The sequence below is a fragment of the Pipistrellus hanaki genome, assembly GCF_964339955.1.
Source record: "Pipistrellus hanaki genome assembly, chromosome: 16".
In the NCBI taxonomy this organism is placed as follows: domain Eukaryota; kingdom Metazoa; phylum Chordata; class Mammalia; order Chiroptera; family Vespertilionidae; genus Pipistrellus; species Pipistrellus hanaki.
This window is the reverse complement of record NC_140518.1, coordinates 35,069,627-35,091,797: the sequence shown is the minus strand read 5'-3', so window position 1 is coordinate 35,091,797 and position 22,171 is coordinate 35,069,627. Positions and strand designations below refer to the sequence as shown.

The 22,171-nt window shown below is 60.5% G+C and overlaps 1 protein-coding gene across 3 annotated transcripts; it reads right to left on the bottom strand.

Moving 5' to 3' along the window:
- Positions 1-170: 170 nt before the first annotated feature.
- Positions 171-20,692, bottom strand: SMTNL2 (smoothelin like 2). Of its 3 annotated transcripts, none has more exons than XM_084864233.1 (8): positions 20,615-20,692; positions 13,021-13,102; positions 12,296-12,538; positions 11,389-11,464; positions 10,291-10,458; positions 9,257-9,374; positions 8,713-8,864; positions 171-1,130 (listed from the first exon to the last, which is right to left on the bottom strand). In XM_084864233.1, the coding sequence occupies exons 2-8, from the start codon at positions 13,073-13,075 to the stop codon at positions 1,004-1,006; spliced, it is 939 nt and encodes a 312-aa protein (XP_084720359.1). In that variant the 5' UTR covers positions 13,076-13,102; positions 20,615-20,692; the 3' UTR covers positions 171-1,003. The 3 variants fall into 3 exon arrangements, with proteins under 3 accessions (XP_084720359.1, XP_084720357.1, XP_084720358.1); XM_084864231.1 differs by having other exon boundaries at positions 20,165-20,682; XM_084864232.1 differs by having other exon boundaries at positions 12,299-12,538; positions 20,165-20,682.
- Positions 20,693-22,171: the final 1,479 nt, after the last annotated feature.

The following is a 22,171-nucleotide window of genomic DNA, read 5'->3' as shown; positions in this document are numbered from 1 at the left end:
CAACACGGATCCACAAGGGGCGCGCTCTGTCCGTGCTCCTCCCACAGCTGAGATGAGGGAATGGGACTGCCAACCTTTTGGCGAGCAATTCAGGTAAACCGTAAAGGGGGCCTGTCCGTCGATCCCCATGTGGGCCCCGCATCTCCCCAAAGAAAGAACCAACCCCGAGGGAAGTTCGACACATCTTTTATGTACAAACGGTCAATGGTACAGACGGAGTTACTTTTTATAAATATCTGCAGCAAATCCTCTACAAAAAGCTGTGAGTAAAAACTACCTCTCTCCACCAAGGGCCTGTCCATCCCCAAAGTGTTAACTGCAGGACAGCCTATTCTTAGCCGAACACTTGTGGGGCCTCCAGAGAAGGACAAGAGCCTCCGGGACCAGGCAAGGGCCTTCCCATCTCCCCGGAGAGCCGAGGTGACGCGAAGGTCATCTGCAGCCCAGGACCTGGGAGCGATTCAACTCCTTCTTCCCAAGGCTTCGGTCTTCTTTGTCAGGCTGCTGATTAGGCGGCCTCTCTGTTTCCTGGCCGTGGCCCAGAGGGAGGGAGGGAGGAAAGGAAACTACAATAGTGTGAGGAAGTAAAAAACTCTGGGTATTTTGATTTAAAAAAAAAAAAAAAAACTTGGTAATCAATGTAACCCTGTGAAACCAATGGATCAGACTCACCAGAGGGAAACGTGGGATTTAGCATTCGGGGATCTACAGACAAGCATTTTTTTTTTTTTAAAGAAAGATAATTACTTAGCACCAATTTCTCCCTCTCTGGTGATTTTCCCTTTTCCTTCACGCCCCTGGCTGTGATCAACGCAGTCGGAGCAGGCTCAGGGCGCTTTCATCAGTAACACAGCCGGGAGGGCGGGCGGGTGGGCGGTCACACACCACGGAGCCCGCAGCGCCCACACCAGGACGCGGCTTCTTGCTGCCCTGGCTCCGGGGGCCTCGGCGCCCCGCGGGCTCCTCCTGGGCTTGCCATGCGGCGCTCCAGGCCCACAGGGCTTCATTCAAAGCGACGCAGGTGGTTGTACAGCGACTGGACGTAGGTGAAGACACACATGGGGTCCGGCTTGCGGCCCATCACCATCATATCCTCCACCTCGATCAGGCGCTCGCAGTTGGCCAGGTTCCTGAAAACACAGGAGCCCCGTCAGAAGGCAGGTCCCGGTCCTCGGTCCCCGGTCCTCGGTCCTGGACAGTCACCCGCCCCCAGTGGTCAGCCCGCAGGAGAGCGGAACTCAGCCGGAGCGGGACCCCCTCCGGAGAACCTGGGCGGTCACTTCGGCTAACGCAGTGTTTCCCCAACTCCCACATTCGGGAAGCACCCATGCAACTCAGATTCTCACTTAAGTAGACTTACATCAATTTTTGGTTAAATTACATTTCACTGAATTTAACTTAAAAAAAAAATGTCGCTGTATCTCAGCAGTCTATGGAAAATCAGCATAAAGGATAAAAATAAATGCAGGGAACGTCCTTATTGAACCATGCGGACAGGTTCTGCAACTTTTGTAGAAGGGTGCATCACGAAACCGATTTTACCGAAGGCTGGCTGCTATCCACAGGAGTCCCTCCCCAAGCAAGTCAAACTCACCGGCTCCGAGCGAGGCCCGCTGGCCTCGAGTTTGACATGGTTGGTCTACACTAGGGGTGTCGAACTCAATCAGAGAAGGGGCCAAAATCTAAAATCCAGCCTAAATCGCGGGCCGAATGGTTTACTGAACAGTCATAAACTGACAATGTCATAAACTGACAGCGGAGTGCAGTGATGACAGCGCGGTGCGGGCCACATTGCAAGGCCTGGCGGGCTGGATTTGGCCCACGGGCCTTGTGTTTGACACATGTGGTCTACACCATCTCATCAACGTGATACCCAAACAACCACATTGAATGAGACATTATTCAAGGGCCTGCTGTCGAAAGAGCAAAGTAAAAACAAATTCACCCCAGGCCTCCCGAAACAGTGATTCTAAACTTATTCTCACCGTGACCCATGGTTAGAGAGAGATTTTTCATCATAATTCAGCACACACACACACACATATATATGTGGAAATAACATTTCACAAAAATACCCTACTACCCATATTTTCTCTATAATATTTCATCTTTATTTCTCTCCCCCCCCCCTTTTTTTTTTTTTTTTAAATGCTGGTTATGAGTCACTACATGGAGTTCACTACCTACTGATGGGTTACAATTCAAAGTTTCAAACATTGCCTAAAACCACCTTGCCTCCCCTCCCCCAGGCCCTGTGCCTCATGCAATGGGAGACACTGGTTTAATTTTGGCTCCTGGCACAGATGCGTATGGGAACTGGCGCCTTCCGCTGGGCTGTAACGGAAGCTGTCCACTCCGCCATCCCTGCTGGGAGGCGGCTGAAGGCCTCGGCTCCATGGAGGTGGGACAGTGAGAATCCATAGTTCAGGAATGTCACATTGTGCACCTGAGCAGAGCCATTTTGGACCTCTCCCCTCCCTTTCTTGATCAGGGTTTGAACTGGGGTCCCTCTGGCTCTTAGAGACCCCACCCATCCTGTCACCTTCTGAAGCCACAGGTGCCTCTCTGTAAAAAATTTTATTGATTTTTTACAGAGAGGAAGGGAGAGGAATAGAGAGTTGGAAACATCGATGAGAGAGAAACATCAATCAGCTGCCTCCTACTGAGGATATGCCTGCAACCAAGGTACATGCCCTTGACCGAATGGAACCTGGGACCCTTCAGTCCGCAGACCGACGCTCTATCCACTGAGCCAAACCGGCTGGGGCAGCCCTGAGTCTTTAAATGGCGCCCTCTGGAATGCCGAGCGACGCTTCCCCTGGACACCAATGCGGCTGGCCTGGCGGCACCGGGCAGACCCAAAAGGGCAGACAGTTGCACTTGGTCCAATCATCAGTGTCCTTCCTTCAACACCTGTGGGCACTCCTGTAGTTCCAGGGGTCCCCGGTCTTCCTCGCCCACATCGCTGAGTGCATGGCCGTCAGGGTTCCCATCCCACCTCCATCCTTTAACTACTACCCATAGGACTGTGGGCAAGAGCCTCAAATTCTCCGCGCCTCAGTTTCCCCATCTGGAATAACAGCCACTTCACTGGGTGGTGTGAGGATTAATGAGCAAATCCACGCACACAAGATGGAACGGTGTCTGGCACATGGAAAGAGCTCAATAAACAGCAGAAAATCACCCTCCTGCCCCTGCTCCTTTTTGGGAGGTTGTGTATGTGTCTTCAAGTGCCTTGTAGCCCCGAGCTGTGACCCCGCTCCCGTGGCTCACGCAGCCCTTTCTCCCAGTCCCCACCGCCCCTGGGCTTACGTGCTCCAAAGACAAGGCCCCTGACATTAGCACAGGGCCCTGCTTCGTGGGGCTGGCCGGACGCCAGGCCTCCTATCAGAAACCAAATGTCAAGGCGAAATGGAGACATCTGTCCCAGATCCCATTGCCACCTCCCCCCTGGCTCTGGAGCGGGCAGCCTGTAAGAGAATCCAGCAGCTTTGTGGGGTGGCGAGTGGTTTGGCCCAATGAGCGGGCACCCTTGCTCCCCAGGTCGGGCCAGGCAGGGCTCGGTGTCAGGAAAGTCGGCGCTCTGACAAGGGCAGGCATGCGAAGGTGCTTTGTCCGCGGTCAAGGTCTGAAAATCGGAGTTCTCCTGAGGGTTCCCGGGGACCTGAGTTCACCTTCCTGGGGTATCACGTAGCATCTGGCGCCCTCCTCCTCACCTGCAGCCCAGGAGAGCACCTGCCCTCCCCTTGCCCTCCCTCTGCCCTCCCGGGGCTGCTGCCAGAGGGCCTCAGGTGTGTGTGAGAGCAGACTCCGCATTGTGCCCAGGGCATCACCAGAGCCACCAACAGCGTGGCCTCAGCCGTCTTCTAGTAAATGTGGGCAGCATTAGAACCCAGAACCTCGGCCATGGAAGAGACATCCTCCAAACACTCCCATCAGAAGCACCAACCGTCCCTCTGCAGGCCCTGCCTGGCACGCTCACCGCCAGGTCCAGGGAAGGGGCCCTCGAATCCTCGGAGGACAGTTCGGATCCCTCTACAGGTGGCACTGCCATGAGAGCTTTCCCTTAGTTTCTCATACTCTTCCCCGCCCCCTTTTATTTTTCTCTCAGATATATTTTTATTGATTTCAGAGAGGGAGATAGAAATATCAGGGATGAGAATCACTGATTGGCTGCCTCCTGCACACCCCACACTGGAGATCGAGCCCGCAGCCTGGACATGTGTCCTGACAGATCATCAAACCGTGACCTCCTGGTTCATAGGTCGATGCTCAGTCCCTGAGCCACACTGGCTGGGCACCCTTTCCCCTCTTGACTCTTTACACCTATTGTTCTCACAGGCTATTCTCCGGTTAAAAAATTTTTCCCCCAAAGGAGTTCTGTTGGAAGACAATTTTCAAATTCATATCTTTCCCTCAAACTGAATACTGTGGTTCCTTCACTGCTCCCAACGGGTACCTGGGCCCTGTCTGCTGAGCTCGTTCTGATTTCTTATCCCCTCGTGGAGCACATCCAAACCGCAGCACAGCCCAGGTGTCATCCAACCTGTGCGGAGAGGGCGAGCTGATCCCTTCTCTGTTCTAGCGGGAGCGCTGACCCTCAGAGCAATGACATCCCTGCCCAGGCAGCGAGTCTCCGGAATCAGGGCGGCAGTCAGGACTGGGGCTACGGCCCCACCCTTGGCCTTAGGCAAGCAGGAAGCGAGGGGACTGGACCACATCCCTCAAGCCCCCACCCCAGCTGACCCACCACAACAGTAATGACGAGATTGCCGGAAGCTGAGGACACAGTTCATGAGACAGGAGATGATCAGCGACGTTTACAAAAATGTTTTTACGTCTCCACTATCAGAGGCCTTTAACTGCCTTCTAAATAAAATGTGAATGTTGTATACATGATACGCACTTGTTTTAAATCACTTAAACAAATCACTTCCCATGTCCCCGCACATCTGGGTACCAGCCGTGCTCCGTGAGCATGGGCCCCACCTCGGCGGGGTGAGGAGCGGCTGAACAGGGCCTCCTCCCGCCCCAGGCCATCGTGGGCTTCAGCCACCTCAGGGCTGGCCCGCGAGGGAGGTGGGGGAGGGCCGGAGGGGTTATTTTTACTTATTTAAGCTTCTCTAAGACCAGGATGCCAGGGCTCGGGCTGCAGCCTCCTATCTGGTTTTAGGCAGGGACACATGGACACTACAAATAGCCTGAAAGCCCCTTCTGCTCCGAGTAACCCGAGAGCGGGGCACATTCCCGGCAGGGCAAGCGGGAGCCTCGGCTGCACGTCTGGCTCCGCGGGGGAGGAGGGGAAGAGGGTGCGGAGGGTCAAGTGCCCATAAAAGGGGCTGGGCCTCCGCTTTCCAAGTCCTGAACACCTGTCCGACAGAGCGGGCTCGTCCTGCTGTCAACACCGCATCCGTTCACACGGATTAGGCCACGAGGAATCTCTGAGACTGTAAATTATTGGGGGTGGGGTGGGGAGAGAAGCACAAGCCACCTTTGCGCCACAGGCCCTGAGGCATCTCGGTGCTTTTTAAAAATATATATGTTTTTGTTGCCGAGACCGGTTTGGCTCAATGGATGGAGCGTCGGCTTGGGGACTGAAGGGTCCCGGGTTCGATTCCGGTCAGGGGCATGTACCTTGGTTGCGGGCACATCCCCAGTAGGGGGTGTGCAAGAGGCGGCTGATCGATGACTCTCTCTCATCGATGTTTCTAACTCTCTATCTCTCTCCCTTCTTCTCTGTACAAAATCAATAAAATATATTTAAAAAAAAAAAAAATATATATATATATATATATATATATATATATACACACACACACACATGTTTTTGAAATTGATTTCAGAGAGGAAGGGAGAGGGAGAGGGAGAGATAGAAACATCAATGCTGGGAGAGAATCATCCATCAGCTGCCTCCTGCACACTCCCTACTGGGGACCCAGCCCACGACCCGGGCATGCGCCTTGACCAGGAATCGAACTTTGACCTCGTGGCTCATAGGTCAACAGTCAGCCACTAAGCCACACCGGCTGGATGGGTCTCTGTGCTTTGAAGGAACTTGCCCACAGGAGGATCTGGAAACTTTTCCTTCCTGTTGTGAGGTGGCCCCAATGTTGGGAGGCCCATTCCTGTCCTCTTTGCCCTTCCAAAGGCTGTAACTTCATCAGAGCCCGGCTCCCCTCCTCCCACACTGCCCACTCCTAAGCCGCCTTCCTCAGCTCCGTCTCACAGCAGGTACGGCTCTTGGCGGCTTCCGGCAGCCCCGCACACCTGCTTGGCTTCGGTGTGGAGCCTCAGGAATACGGGGTAAGACACCGGTAGATGGCTCTCCGAGCAGGTGTCCCTGTGCTTCCGCTCCATCTCCTCTAACCAGCCAGGACACGGGGGGGTCCAGGCTGCTGTCCGCCCCAGCACCTCGGACAGCCAGGCCCACCTCCCAAGCCCTCTGCAGTGAGTGCCCTCAGACAATCCGGATGACTCACGAGGGGAGGCCCCTTCCCAGACTCCGAGCAAGCTCCCCGCACCCAGGCACTCCGGCCCCCTCGAGTCAGCGGAAAAACAAGAATGCGTTTCAGGGGCCTGGCAGAGCACCCTCCCGTCCCCAGCCAGGAGCAGACTCAGGCCGCAGGGAGGCAGGGCCAAGCTTCTTACCCCCACTGTCTGCTCTGGGGAGGAGGGAGGCAGCCCCTGGAGCAGCGTCTGCCACTGCTCCCCCGGGGCTGGGGACAGCAGAACCATGTGTGCGGAGTCTGGAGGCTGCCGGCTCAAACCTTATGCTGGGGAAGCACAACCACCAAGCGCTCCGGCTCTGGCTGCCAAGGGAAGCTGTGCTCCCAGCAAGCCAGGGTGCAGGGCCGCCCCTCCCCCCCATCCCCTCCCACCCCGTGGCCCAGGGCCTCCCTCTCCTCGCCACAGGCCCAGGGCTGAGGGGAACCAAGGCAGCCGGGGCATGAGCTGGCAGCGCCTGGCCCACTGGACCTGACGGAGGACTCGGTGACGCTGCCCGGTCCTGCAGACTCCGGCGGTCCGGTTTCTGAAGGTCCATGGCCGGGCTCCGGGCAGCTGGGCCCCATCCCGCCGAGGCGCCCCTCCCCAACCCCGCGCACTTGGCTCTCCTTCCCCGTGGTCTGGATCCAGTTGCATAACACGCTCCATCCGAAGCTGTTTCTGCAATTAGGATGACAGCTAATCCCGAGCAGCCAAGAAAGGGGAGGCTTTTAAAGTATACAAGGAGTTCTTATGACCCCGAGGGGCCCCGAGTCCAAGCGCGTCATCCGAGACAACACAACAGGGGCAGCACTCGTGTTCCAGCGGCGCGGGCCAGCAGCAGGGAGCCAGGCCTGAGCGCGGCCCTGGAGCCAGGGCTGCTGCTCGGAGAGGGGCCGCTGCCTCCGCCCGAGGCGACCCCTCAGGACCAAAGGCGGGTCCCAGCACCTGCCGGCTCCGACTCCCTCCCTGGCCGGGCTTCGGTGGGTGTGGGGGCCGGAAGGGCAGGCCGGGAATGCAGTGAGGAGGCTTGGGGCAAGGGCTCCTCCAACTCGCCAAGCACAGGAGGGCACCTCCTAGACACGGGCCCTCAGCACAGACCACAGAGCAGAGGGGGAGCCACTGGGGCGTGGGCAGGTGGGCAGGAGGGCAGGAGATGGCGGGGCAGGAGGGGATGGGAACGTTCCCGCCGGGAAACTGCACTCTGGGAGGCCTTCTTCCCCTCATCGCCGCCGGGCTCAGCACCAGGCGGCCCCGAACTCGCTCATCTGAGCTGGGTGCCGCTCCGGGGCCTCAGTGGAGGCAGCAGTGGCCGCCCTGCCCTGCCCTCTGCCTGTGCTCAGCCAAGAAGCAGCCCTGGCGTGGCGGGCAGGAGAGCAAGGGCAGAGGATTCGTCCCCCAGCTCCCTCCCTGCCAGGTCACTGTGAGCGGGTCAGAGCCACTGCCCCAAGCGCAGCTCCCGTCAGCCAGCCCTCCACACAGCTATGCTCCCGGCTCCCTTCAGGCTGACCAGCCGAGGGCCCTGCATGGCACCTGGCTCCCTCCCTTACTCCCTCACTCCTGCACCCCGCGTGCGGAGTCCCTCACCCACTCAGCGTGCACGCACCCCGCCGGACCCTGACAGACACATCCCGCTTCGCAGGCTCCTGGTGCTCTGGGGCTGCCTCCCGACAATCACCAAACCCCCACTGGCTTCCAAGCGCCTCCTGACCCCAGAACGGCCCCCCTATACGTGGGTAGGGAGAAGGCAGACAGTGTTATATGAAACACCAGAATAATGTCTAGGGAAGCAACATCTACTTATTGGAGGCGTTTTTTAAATGTCCCCCAGGCAGACATTACTGAATTTCCTGCTGATCCGTCACAGCTGTGGCTCGCCCGGGCCGCTGCGTCTTTCCACCAGCCCCGCGAGGCAGACTCAGTGCTCTGGCGGCGTCACCCCACTGCCCATCATCATGCCCCATCTCCCAGCCCATCCGCCGGAAGCCAGCCGCCCAGCAAAAAGGGCAGGGGCGCCAAGAAGAGAGCTGGGCGGACCCAGGCAGATCCCCACCTCCAGGACTCAGTCTCCCCATCTCTCCAGGGGAGAGCAGGCTGGAAGGCCTCCAGGTCCTCGGCTCTGCATCGGCCGCCCCCTATCCTGCCGGCCCCTGAGCGCCACCCATGCAGTGGTCCTCGGGCTCCGGGACCGAGCCAGGCTGGGAGCCCGCGGGACCGCCATCTACTCACTCGGCCATGGTGAAGGCCAGCTCGAAGTTCTTCTGCCGCTGCGCGGGGCTCAGGGCGCCGTAGTCGAAGGCGTCGGGGAAGAAAGAGTGCACCAGGGCGCAGAAGGCCATGCCGTCGCTCCAGCTGGAGGAGAAGTTCTGCAGGTCCACGTGCTGCGAGCAAGGCGAGGTCCGTGCGGCCAGGTGAGGGGGGCGGGGACCCCGCCTCCGCTCCCTGCCCAATGCAACCCCATGGGCAGGTTCCCCAGCCCCCCCTCTCAAGGGGCAGCATCCACTCCGCTCAGCCACAGCCACCAGCTACAGCCACGGGACCTCACACCACAGGGGGCACTAGACCAATCCACACACCAGTCTAGATGGCGCCAGACACAGGACTCCTGGGATCTGCTAGGGACTGACCGGGGAGGCACCATTTCTCTAGCTCCTACCCCCCCCCCCCCGCCCCCACTGGGTTCTTACCCTGGCCAGGAAAACAGAAGCAAGGTGTGATACTTAGTCAAGCCCCTGGCCGGGGTCCCGGGGGCCAGGGTGGGACCGGGGCTCACCTGGTAGCCCAGAGTCTTGTTGCGACACCACTCGAGCAGGATCTGCTTGATGCTGCTGGCGCTGGCCACCCCGAAGCTCTGGGACCGCTTCAGCTTGGCCCGGGCCTCGCCTCTGCCCCTGCGGAGAGAGCGCAGGCCTGCCGTGGGGGCCGCCCCGCAGCTGCCATTGCCACCGAGAAGCAGGGGAGTCCCCGGCCATCCCCACGTGGCCGGGAAGGTGGCCCCACCTGCTCTGCTCACCCAGGGAGCCGCTCTGTCAGGACCTGGCCTCCCTCGCCCGTGTCCACGTCCAGGCGTGAACCCTGCGCACCAGCCATACAGCCGCCCCTGATGGTCTCCGAGAGGACCAGCCGCCCCCTTCCAGCCTCCAGATGCCCATCCTCCTTCTGAGCCTCCCTCTGAGAACCCCCACGCTGACGGCTCTTGCCTAACCTAGGACGGTTGCCTCTTCTGGGCCCCAAGGACACCCCTTAACAGCCAAGATGGGTTGTCTGGACCGTGGGGACACCCCCTCCCTGGGTCTGTCTCCCTCACTAGAGTCGGAGCCTCGGGAGCCAGAACTGGGGTCCAGTGGTTGTCACAGGCCTGCGCTGCCTGCCCCCTGCTCGCAGCAGGTGTCACTACCCTGCACTGACAGGAGGGCCCGTAGTCCTGTCTCTAACAGGAGCGTTCCAGGCATGACGGCAGACAGGGGTCCTGGGTGTCACCTCCCAGCTCCTGCCGGGAATCCCAATGGGCTGCCCTCCCGGCCTCTGGTCTCTCGCAGAAACCAAAGGGGCTACGACTCACAAGGAACTTGGGCGTGAGGACAGCCCGGGGGGGCCCCCTGGAAACTGGGCAGAGAGGGGGACTCTCATCAGGCCTTGCCCGGCTCCCAGGCCCTGAGCTTGTGTCTTCCCCACGAGGTCACCCCTTAGGGGAGGGCCCCGGGGAACAGCTCGGGGCCAGCAGTCCCGCCTGTGCCTTGTGGGAGCCCCGGCGGGGGCGGGGCCTACTCCGGGGGCGCATCCTGATCCGAGGACCAGTGTCCGTACTTGCCCACCGTGTCCTGCTCCCACTTCTCAAACAAAGCCTTCCGGGCCTGCGCGCTGGAGGTCCGGGGCAGCGTCTGCGACCTCACCAGCTCCCGGCGATGGGCCTGAGCGGCGGCGGCTGGCGGCTGCGGGGACGGGGGCGACTGGGGCGGCGTCACCAGAGGGGGGCTGAGGAGAGAACCAGGAGGCGTCACTGCCTCTCGCCATCACTAGCTCCCATTGCCAGCCGTCACCCACTCACCCAGGCCCGGGCTCCTCCTCTCCCTGAGGGTGAGAGGAGGCAGAAATGGGGGCTTGGGGGCAGGCAGGAGGAGGCCAGCGCCACCTGCTCCGGGCCTGACCGGTTGGGCAGGTTTTCTGTCTGAAGCAGCAGGGAGAAGGGCCCCTCACTGGGTGAGGGTGTCAATGCCCGAGGCAGGCAAGGACACCCTTTCTGAGAGGCAGGAGGTGCGCTCAGAGCCACACTCCCCTCCTCCACCGCCACTCGATAAGACCCCCTTTTGTTTTCCCCCTGGAGCAGTCTGCCAGAAAGTCACAATTCCTTCATTATTAAAAGAAAAGAGGAAAGCCCAGCCAGTCCCCCATCCCCATCTCCAATCACAGCCCAGCAGGCCTGGGGGGACACAGGGACACCCGCAGAGCAGGCAGGGGGAGGCCTGGACCACAGCCTAGGGCCTCTCCAGGTACCTTCCCAGCCCAGGGCAGGCAGCAGCCGCTCCGAGGGACGCTGGCCAGGTTGGATGGATGAAGAGGAGAGTGGGGGTCCCTCTACCCTCCTTCCTCCAGGCGAATGGAGACACCCCTCCAACCTTTCAATGGACTTGCCTTGAAGGGTCCATAGAAAAGCCAGCCTGCAGCCATATTTCCCTAAACAACACTCTCCATCCAACGCCACTGCCTCCCTTTCCCTGCTCTGACCCGATCCAGCATCCCGGCTGCCTCAGTTCTCCGGAGGCCACAAGCCCAGGAGGGTGCCCTGCCCTGGAGGCAGCACAGGGAGCTCCCTACAGGTGGTCTGGGCACTCAGGGTCCAAGGCAAAGTGCAGATGACACATAGGGAGCAATGACCCCCCACCAGGAACACGGGCCCCGACTCACCTGTCATTGCTCCTGCCTGCTGTCACGGCCCCATAGCCAGAGCCCAGCAAGGGCCGTGGGAGAGGAGAATTCTTCTCTGCGGGACAAAGGGAGGGAGAGAAACAACAAACCCTGGTCTCACGGAGGGCCCGCCCCACCTGCCTCCCTCTGACCTGGCCCTGCACTGTTCACCCAGCGCCCCTCCGAGGACGCGTAAGACCCCTGAGCTGAGCTGGCCCCACCTCAGCCAACAGTTGTGAAGAAAGAAAATTGGGAATGAAGAGCAATGACGTAAAAGGTCTTTTGAGACCACAGGGCCCAGGGCCGCCCGTGCTGTGCATCCAGCGAGCCCTCACTTTGGAGGCCCATACGGTCCCACCCCAAGTCTGCCACCGAGGCCTGACCACAGACCCAAGTCAGGCCCGGGACTGACTATGCCAACATGTGCAGGGTACAAGGCCGCCTTCTAACCACAGCCTCCACCTGTGAGAAAAGCCATGGTTATCACCTGCCAAGGCCGCTGCTGTTTCAAGGCGGCTCTGAGAGAGGATTCTGGGAAGGATGGAGGATGCAGATGGGCTAAAGAAGGGAGTGTCGCCAAAACCGGTTTGGCTCCATGGATAGAGCCTCGGCCTGCGGACTGAAAGGTCCCAGGTTCGATTCCGGTCAAGGGCACACATTCCCAGTGGGAGGTGTGCAGGAGACAGCTGATCGATGCTTCTCTCTCATCAGTGTTTCTAACACTCTATCCCTCTCCCTTCCTCTCTGTAAAAAAATCAATAAAATATATTTAATAGAGAAAAAAGAAAGAAAGGAGTGTCAGGCTGGGGAGCTGGGGCTTGAGCCCAGATTTTCTGAGTCTATGGCTAGACAACCCCAGCCCCTCCCCACCCTCCCAGGCCAGCGTTGGGGTCTCCCCTGCTCCTACCACTGGGACTTAGAGTCCAGGGGGGGGTGGCCTCACTGGGGCTCGAGCTGAGGCCTCCCAGGATGGCAGCAGACGTGGGCGAGAGCGCGGTGGCTGAAGTCTCTCCAGAGAACCTCTCGGAGACCCGCATGACGGCCGTGACTGGCTGGTGAGGCAGCCCCAAGGAGAGGCTCATGGGGCGAGGCTTGGGGGGCTCTGGTGCCCGGAAGGTCTGGGTGGCCTCAGGGGGTCCATCACCTGGACCTGCAACACGTGACAAGAGGGGGGTGATAGTGTCAGCCAGGCATCCACTGGGGCCTCAAGCTCCAGCCTCCCCAAACCCTCTCCCCGCCTCCTCCGAGAAGGCCTCCCTGACCACTCCAGCCTCCCTGACCTCCCGCGAATGGGGACTTTTCACTGCTCCAACCAGAGTCCACATCGGGTCCAACTTCCCCTCACAGACAAGTCAATGGGCATTAGGTGGCCTGTCAGCCCACTCTCTCCCCTGCTCAGGCCTGGACACTCCCTCTGCCCCTGCTGGCATTCCTCCAGAAGCAGGAGATCTCCCATGTCCCTCAGTGCTGAAACCTCCTTCTCTCTGAGTGAGGCCGCTCTCCTGGCAGCCTCTCCATGTGTTAGGGCTGACGCTCAGGTCCCCCCACCCAGCCGAGGGGTAGCCTGGCACAGATGCACGGCTGCCAAGGCCCCGACCCCAGAGCTGCCCGTCCTCTGCAGCCCGCCCCTACCTGCCCCTGGCTGGTGCCCGTTCTCAATGACGCTCTGGGTGGAGGACCTTCTCATCTCCGACTCGCTGGCTTCATCCACGCTCTGCGGAGACACAAACACGGCCAAGGCCCCGTCAGCCCGGGCCGCCGCCCTCCCAAAATCGCTCCCAAAGCCCTCCTGATTCTGGCGGCGCAGACGGCACTCATATGTGAGAGCCCAAGCCCGCAGGACATACTACGATGGGCCGAAGATACACAGCAAGTGGGGGCAAACCCAGCCCCAGCTGCTGAGCCCCTGGGATCCTGCGGCGAGGCAAACGCCACCTCCATTGGCCTCACCTCAGAACCCCAAAATGCTAGGGACAAAGGTCAAGATGGAGAGGGTTCCAAAGGAGTGTGCACGATGGCCCCGCCCCTATCCCGGGCTGGACCAGGTGACTGGGTGAGGCGAGTGTGGCTCTGGCTCATCCCAGCGGGGCAGGCTGGCCTGGCTGCCTGTGTGGGAGCAGCTGCAATGCAGAGACACACACATGAGCTTCTTCTGGGCCCACAACGGGCGCCGGAGCCCTCCTGCTGTGGCCTCTGCACTGATACAGGGTCACGAATTCACCCACACGTCCAGGGCACGGGGGCCTGACTGGCTTACACACCGCAGGAGCGGGGGAGGGGTGCAGAGAGCGCGCCAAGACCAAGAGCCGGCGGGAGTGCCTGGCATCCTGGCTGGGCTGCCAACCACCAGGTGACCCGGGTGAGGCCATGCCCCCGGAGTCTGTTTGTTTGTTTGAAATATGGACGTGGGCGATGCAAGTGCCACTTGAGATCTACCAAGTGTCAGGCCCTTTATCTGGGCATGCCGCTGATGCCAGCTTGCTCTGCCCTCCCCGGTTAGGTGCTACCAGCCCCGCTTTGCAGACGGGCGATGAGGGCTCCGACAGGGGGCGTACACATGAGAAAGTGCGGGAGGTGATCAGCTCCGTGTTCCAGGGACATCCTTCAGAAGCCAGAAGGGAGTGGCCTGGAAGGGGAGCCCAGAGGGCCAGCCACCTCACTAGTCCCAGGTGGGGGGCCGTGGGGAGGGGGGACGGGACAGGGGGAGAGCCAAGGGCAAGAAGGACTCGGGGCTTTGGGGAGAGTGAGGAGTGGAGAGACAGTAGATGCCACTCCTCCGCCAAGCCCAGGCTTCCGGGGGTGAGTGATGTGGCCAGGAAGGGTGGGGACACGAGAACTTCAGTTTGGAGCGTGACAGAGTAAGGTGCTCTAGGCATCAGGGAGGTGAGGTCAGGAAGTAGCTGGGTGTTTGAGGGTGAAGTTTAGCAGGAAGGACGGACAGACAATGAAGAAGCTGGGGTCTCAAATCCAGGGCCTAGGGCACCACATTCCCGGGGCAGAGAGACATCTGAGAGTGAGAAGGCACAGGCAGGCAGGTGGGAGGGAAACCAGAAGAACCCTGAGAAAGGCGTGTGGAAGTGTATCAAGAAGTCAGGTGAGTCGGCGGCATGCAAAGGTGGCCTGAGGTCAAGGAAAAGAAGGTCAAGATGAGCTCTAAAAAGCATCCATTGGGTTTAGCAAAAAAGAGGTCACTGGGCCGGTTAGGGGTGGGGGCAGGGCACAGGAGATGGCCTGGGGGAGAAGCTGGGGAGACACGGAGACCACATGGTAAGTTTAGCCCTGAGGGGAGAGGAGCAAAGGGGTTTGGGGGGGTCTTTCAGATGGAAGGGGTAGGGTATCATGTATAGGCGGAGAGAAAGGCTCCAGAAGACTAGGGGACCCTCTGCAGGGTGGGGGTCTCTGGGGAAGTGAGAGAGGACAGGACTCAAGAGCCTGGCCTTGGAGAGAAGGTGACCCTCAACTTCTGATTCAGGAGGACAGAGGGGAGGGGCCAGGCCTACTCCAAGGAACAATAGAGAAGGTGGGGATGCATCTCCTGGCAGTCTAGCATGGGGAGGGCACCCCTAGAGCCACGCCATTGCTAACTGGAAGCCAGCTCAGCAGAAAGTGGAGAAACAGCCGGTCCCTCCTGAGCTCCAGCCCCCACCTGCCTCCAGGTTCCACCCAGCTCTGGGGTCTCCGTGTCCCCTCAGCCACCTCGCTCTGGCCCAGCAGGTTCCACAGGTCCAGGCAGGGACTTGAAGGGACAGGCTGATGATGAAACCACTTTCCCAAGAAGGTGGGTCTCTACTGGGGGGGGGGGCGGGGGAGAGGCATAGCCACCTGCCCCTGCACGTTGCAGGCCCACACCCCACGATGCCCCAGGGGACTAGATGTCACAGCCTGACAGGAAGGTGGTTCTGAACCAGCCAGATTCCTGCCAAGGGGTCTCAGCAAAGCGGAGGGAAAAGGGATCGGGCGAACTCAAGCTGGGAGGACCCACGGCAGCTGCCCCTGGCTCCCCACCCGTGACTGGAGCCACTCCTCACCCAGGGAAAGGGCTCTGCCCACGTCTCAAGCCGAGGGTGGAGAAGGTCACCCCTAACTTCAAGCCTGGACTAAAGGCTTCTGCACAGTCAAGGTTTGGGACTCATGTCTCCTGCCTTATCCCAGGGCTCAACACAAAGTACTCCGGCCTTCGGAGGGCAGAGAGGACACTCAAGACAAATCTGTCTCCCGCCCTAGCCGGTTTGGCTCAGTGGATAGAGCGTCAGCCTACAGACTGAACAGTCCCGGGTTCGATTCCAGTCAAGGGCATGTACCTTGGTTGCGGGCACATCCCCAGTAGGAGGTGTTCAGGAGGCAGCTGACTGATGTTTCTCTCTCATCGATGTTTCTAACGCTCTATCCATCTCCCTTCTTCTTTGTAAAATATAAAATAAAATAAAATAAAATAAAGACAAACCTGTCTCCCAGGACCTCGGGCAGGCACAGCCATTTGCATCAGGTGAGGGGGAGCAAACGTGGGAGTGGGGTAAGTACCCTAGCAGGACCTGAGCCCTTAAGCCAAGGAGCAGAGCAGGGCTGGAGCCAAGGCAACCAATCATGTGTCTCTCTCACATTGATGTTTCTCTCTCTCTCCCTCCCTCCTACCTCCACTCCACTCTCTCTCAAAAAAAAAAAAATCAATGGGAAAAATATCCTTCGGTGAGGATTATTTTAAAAGGGGAGGCTCCCACACGGGGCCTGGGAATGTTAAAGGCCTAGGCAATAAGTCTGATTTCAGACACTCTCTCTGGGGACGTTTTAAACACTTTTGTGAGCGCAGGAACCGTATCTCAGGCACTCTCAGTGCTGCGTGATCCCACACAGGCCCATGTGTGGACACGGGAGCCCATGCATGAGCCCATGCGTATGTCTAGCACAGCCCAGGCGGCCAGAACCGCCATTCTAAGCCATGAACTCGGCTGCCCGCTCTCCTCCTCCTCGTTCACACCCTGGCTTTAAAGACTCAACTCAAACTTCTCCCCAAAGCATTTAACTCCCTTATCACACAGTGTGTCTGGGAAAGGAAGGCAGATAAGGCGAGTCTGGTTTCTTTCATGATCGGCCTGACACCTCGCTCCTGGCAGTGGTTCCTACGGGACTCCGCCACCTCGGCCATCGGGACCCAGCGGCTCCAGCTCAGCCGAGAGGGCATTTCCAAGGGAACAACTGCGGCCTGGCCCCCAGCCTGGCCTCGGGCCGCTGCCATCCACCGAGGCCCCCGGCCGGCTCCCTTCATCCACCGGGTCACAGCTGTGGCTCTACAGACACTTTTGTGAGCAGTTTGGGCCGATGCCCGTTATAATCACCCACCCTGCTCAGTGCGAGAGGCCCAGCGGGGCTGGGACAGTGCCCCCTGGTTTAGATACAAGGAAACTGAGGTCTAATGGGGAGGAGGTGCCCTCAAGGGCTCAGCAAATGCCCCCAAACCAGCTCCGTCTGCTCCAGGGACTCAGGCCTCCTGCATGGAGTCCTCCCTGGTGACTCCTACCCCCTGACCTGCCCTCTCCCCTGTCCTGGAGCCTCCCGGGCTGCTCTTCTGTCTCCTCACGCCCTGGCTCCCATCAGACCTCTGTAAGCCTGAGGAGCAAGGTCCTGGCAAGGTCAGGGTTTCCACACCCAGAGTTCAGGGCACATTTACATGCTGAATTTGACCCACTTCCAACCCCTGCAGACCCCATTTTAAAACAGCAGGATGGCCCTACCAGGTTTGGCTCAGTGGATAGAGCGCCGGCCTGCGGACTGAAGGGTCCCAGGTTCAATTCCCATCAAGGGCATTTACCTTGGTTGCGGGCACATCCCCAGTAGGGGGTGTGCAGGAGACAGCTGATCAATGTTTCTAACTCTCTATCCCTCTCTGTAAAAAATTCAATAAAATATATTTATTAAAAAACAACAACAACAAAAAAAACCACACAGCAGGATGACACCAATCTCATTGCTGTCACAGACGGGCAGCACAGCACAGCCTCCACAATGCCTGACCACAGCCACCACTGGCCAGTGTGCGAATGCGACCCTCACACCCAGAGCTCCCCTGGGACAGAGACACAGATATGGAGAGAGAGAGAGAGAGAGAGAGAGAGAGAGAGAGAGAGAGAGAGCAGCAGCCCCTGCATCCAGCCATGACCCTGGAGCCTGTGTCGGGGCTTCTGAGAGGTGGGCTGGGAGAGAGGGGGCACCAGCGCTCCTAGTCAGGTGGAGGAAGCTGCCTCAGGCCCAGGGAGCCAGGCTCGGGGGCTGCAGAGCCTCTGACCCCACCGGAGACCCTGGCTATCGTCTGCCCCACACTCAGCTATGCCTGCTGTTTCGCCTCGTCCCACGCCTCTCTGAGGTCCACAACCTACTCCCAAACCGCGTCTCCATCCTCGTCCCCCACTGCAGCAGCTTCCCTGCTGACCCCAACCATGGAGAAGGCTGCCCCCTCTCCATTTCTAAGGGTGGGCTCTTCAGGGCCTCCGACGCCCTGGCAGCTCCATGCACAAGGACGGTGTGTGGCCCCGAGAGCTGTCTGTGGCCCCGAGGCCCTGTGCCTGGGCCCCCTCCCCACCCTCCACCCCGGGGCTCACTGTGGCCAAGCTGCAGCGTGACAGACAGTGGATACAGGCAGCGCTGGAGGTGGAGCCTCTGCCCAGGGCTCCTGCCCACCTCCTCCTCCTGCACAACTGAAGACTTCAGCTACCAGCTCTGTCCCGACATCTCCCCAACCAGCTCTGCCCTGCATCTCCCCAGCTGGCAGCCTTGACCACTCTCAGTGCAATAGATCGGTGACTCTACCTGCTCCGGGACAGCTTCGCCCAGGGTGTCCACAGCCCCTCACACTCAGCACAACCCAGACGGAGCCAAGCATCTCCGCCAGATACGTGACCCAGGCGTCCCCGCGGCAGAGCGCCTCCCTCTGCCTCTCTACGCACGTCCAGACTCTCCACCTTGCTGGTTCTCCCTCTTCCATCCCTCTCCGAGGCAACCCAGCTTTCCATCGGCCCACCACGGCCCCAGCTATGGCTGTCCTCTCTCCTTGGGCCACCATCATTAAGTCAGCCAGTCTCCAGCCGCCCTCCAGCCCGCCACCCACCCTTGAGGGAGCTGCCAGATCCGAGGAGGACCCTGCCCCTCCCCTGCCCAGCGCCCCTCACCCACCATCCCCCCATAACCCAGAGGACTCGTTCACCTCAGATGATCATGGCCAACTCCCACTGAAAAAAAAAAAAAAAAAGTTGACGACTGGAGAGAATGCTCTCACATATGTGCGTGTGTGCATGTACATATACATGTTCATACATATATGGCTCTGGGAGTATTTTTTGTTAAAACCTGGGCAGCTGCTTCCACGAGCAGGTAAGTAGCACATGCGTGTTAAAATGAACCCTCAGAAACGGCAGATGACAGTGTACCAGGCACACAGGAGCTCACGGTGGTGACTATACTATGGATACGTAGTGTGTCCTGCTCAGACGACAGGATCAAATGTACCCATATTTCCAGACACTTCATGGGGATCCCTGGGACACCCGAGGACTCGGCCACCAGCACATGTGTGAGGACCTCTCATGGCCCAGGGACAAAGCCCAGGTCCCTTGCCCGGCATCCAGGGGGCCTTCACAGCCTGCCCCCCCCCCCCCCCCCCGCAACTCTCACAGCCACCAGGCTCCCCTCTGGCCAGAGAGTCCTTGCGCCTTCTGGAGGATGCCTGCACGGCCCCCCACCATACCCCCATCCGCACCAGCAGCAGCAAGCCCTGAGCCTGCAGCCCAAAGCCTTCCTGGGACACGCACGGGGAGGGATGGTTGCGTTTGGAGCACACCTGCTCTGGCCGCCTGCACGGTTGGTACTGCTCTATCTGGGGCCATCTCCCACCCAGGGTGGGACCTGCAGGGCCAAGGGCTAATCTGACCCCCAACCCCCCGCTCCCCAGGAGACCTGAGTGCCTGAAGGACTGACCCAGGGGCGGCAGGTGCAGACTACTCACACCCAGACCCTGGGAACCCAAGCCAAGAGCACATGTCCTCTTGAAGAGTGGAAAGTCTCACCTGAGGGCCGCTGCACAGCCCATGGAGGCGTCCTAACCGGCCTCCCCAGGCCCCATGCCCAGGGCAGTGACCGGGCCACACCGGCGGCCTCCGCCCCACCCCCACTCGGTGTGGGCCCCTGGCCAGTCGCTGAGCTCAGGAATCTAGACGCTGCTCCGGGCCGGTTTCTCCATCCATCCCTTCACGGTAAAGGGATTTGCCCCCTGCAGTGCGAGCTCCAAAGCACGCCTGCCTGGCTGCACCTGACCAGACTGCGTCCTCCCCTCCCCCAACGGGGGGCCTTCGTTCTCCATCTGGTTAATCAATAACCACCGGAACCGTCAGGCCTCAGTGAAGCGGCATCGCTGGGGCGCGTGAATGGAGGTGGGGGAGTCGGGGGTGCTGACCATTCATTCCAACGCGCGCGGGCGGGGCCCTGGTCGGTGTAGATCGGTCAGGGGCCGGACCTGGGCGTCCAACCCCTTATTGTCACAGGACAGACAGCGGAGAGAGGGAGACAAAACTTAGGGCAAACAAGGCCCGGCTCCCCAGAAGGGAGGGGGCCAAGACAGTGCTCCTCGGCTTTCTCCAAACCCGAAGTGGGGCCGGACCCCCCACCACCAAGTCCTCGCGGCGCGGCGGGTGGAGGCACAGCCCCCCAAACCCAGCGGATGTACAGACGCGGGGCAGCAGCAGCACCTGCGGACCCCAGCTCCCCGGCGCCCGCGCTCCCCGGGGCTCACCTGGCCACGGCCCGAAATGGAGAAGGTGGCGTGGCTGGCGAAGCGCGCGGAGCCCAGGCGGGGCGCGTGGTCCGGGGCGCCTGGCGCCGCCGGCGGAGGGCTGGGCGTGCCCGGGGTGCCCGGCGCCGCGGGGGACAGCCCGGTCGCCAAGCCCAGCGCCTCCACCTGGCGCGTCAGGCGCTCGAGCTGCGCCTGCAGCCGCTGGTTGTCGCGCTGCAGCTCGGCCACGGTGCGCGCCAGCGGCCCGGCCAGGCGCAGCGCCTCGGCCACGCGCCGCTCCACGCCGCGCTGCAGCCCCTGCATGTCCTCGTGCAGCGCGCGCACCGCGCCCTCCAGCGCCGCCTCGTAGCGGCCCAGCGCCTCGCGCACCGCCTGCGCCTCCGCGGCCTCGGGGGCCGGCTCCATGGCCGAGCGGGGAGCCGAGCGGGGAGCGCGGGGCCGGGAACGAACCTTGCAGCGAGCGAGAGAGGCCAGGCTCCTCCGCAGCGCCCGGCCGCGAGTGGGGCCCGGGAGCTGGGCTCGCCCGAGGGGCGGTGGGCGGGGCGGCGGAGGGCGGGGCGGGTCCCCGGAGCCAGGGGACTGGGCGCCGCGGGGGGGCGGGGCCTCGGGGGCGGGGCCTCGGCCTACTCCCGGCCGCCCCCTGCCCTGGAGACCCGCCGGTGCTGCGGGTGGAGGACCCCCAGAGGCACCGGGAGGAGTGCCTCTGCGGGTCCTCGCCGCTCCTCCTGTGCGAGTCCCGGGCACTGAGTCGAGTCCGAGGCCCGACCCCCACCCCGGAGGAGTGGCGTGCGGCCTGGGAGAGCGGGCTGCGGGCCCACCCGGAGAAAAGGTCTTGTCCTCCCAAGTGAGCTTTACTTTGGAGACCACAAACGGAGGAGGGGGGTGTTACATGGAGGGTATGCTTTCCCTAGGCATTCTCACCCCAGTTCGGGGTCCTACTGGGGCGGGAACTTCCCCCCCCTTCCTCCCCCACCCCCACCCGCCCTAAGAGACTTGAGAGGGGCAGATCCCAGAACTGCCCCCTGACCCTCACCCTGTGCGGGGCACTGGCCTCTCTACTGCATGGGCACGGCTCTCAGGAGCACGTCCTCACCGGTGGGGCCGTGGCCTGGATTGTTTTGCACCTGTTATAAGACCTAAGAAAGTAAAGGACAGGTGGTGAGGTTTGCTCGCTGTCTCTCCCCTCCCAGCCACACTCCCTGTAGCACGATCTTAGTGCCATTCTGCCACTGGTCAGTAGGGGCTCCGGGCTCACCAAGGGGCTGGGGTTAGAGGTCAGAAGTGGCTCAAGTCAGACAGAAGGGAAGCGTGAGCCTAGGGCCTGCTCTCCAAATCCCGGGATGGGCAGCTGTGAGGATGCCTAGGGGAAGCATAACCACCCCCTCCCTCCATCCACGTCTCCGTCACTGACCTCCATCCACAGGCCAGGCTCCTCCCTCTATGCCCTCTCAATGCCCCTGTTATACCTGAGCCCAGATACAGCTCACTTTAGGGTGGTGAGCACAGATAATGTAAATGTCCATGTATACCGCATTATAAAACTGATTTCAACTGTAAGTGGGCACATAACATCCTTGTCCGTGCACAACACCTTTCCTGGTTCGCCTTCTCCTCCTCGGCCTGGGCCACCAGATGGCCGCAGGGACGAGAGAGCTGAGAGGCCCGTTCCTGTTGCGTTTGGCTCCCAAAGATGTTTGGAGCCACGGACCTCCTGGTCTGGCCTGCGTCACCCCAAAGGAGCTGGATGGGCCCAGCAGATGCTGAGTGCTGATCCCCCTCCCCCCTCCGCCACGGGGACAGGAAGGAACGCCGGGTTACCTAATCCGAGCAGCCTTCCAGCAATTATTTCATGAGAAAGTCAAGTGCCAAAAGGCGTGCGTGTTGCATGTATGTGTGTGTGTGTGTGTGTGCGCGTGTGTGTTCCAAATAGCTGTCTGGACAGGGTAAGCCAAACCGCTCCCTGCATTCTTTCCCTGGGTAGAATCTTTGATAGAGACCGTGGGAGAC

Excerpts from the sequence above, each read along its gene's own strand:
- SMTNL2 (XM_084864231.1), bottom strand. The coding sequence starts at position 20,569 with ATGGAGCCGGCCCCCGAGGCCGCGGAGGCGCAGGCGGTGCGCGAGGCG. Across the intron at positions 10,459-11,388 it reads GCAGGCAGGAGCAATGACAG|CCCCCCTCTGGTGACGCCGC; the intron begins GTGAGTCGGGGC and ends TTCTCTCCTCAG. Across the intron at positions 1,131-8,712 it reads CTGGCCTTCACCATGGCCGA|GAACCTGGCCAACTGCGAGC; the intron begins GTGAGTAGATGG and ends CTGTGTTTTCAG.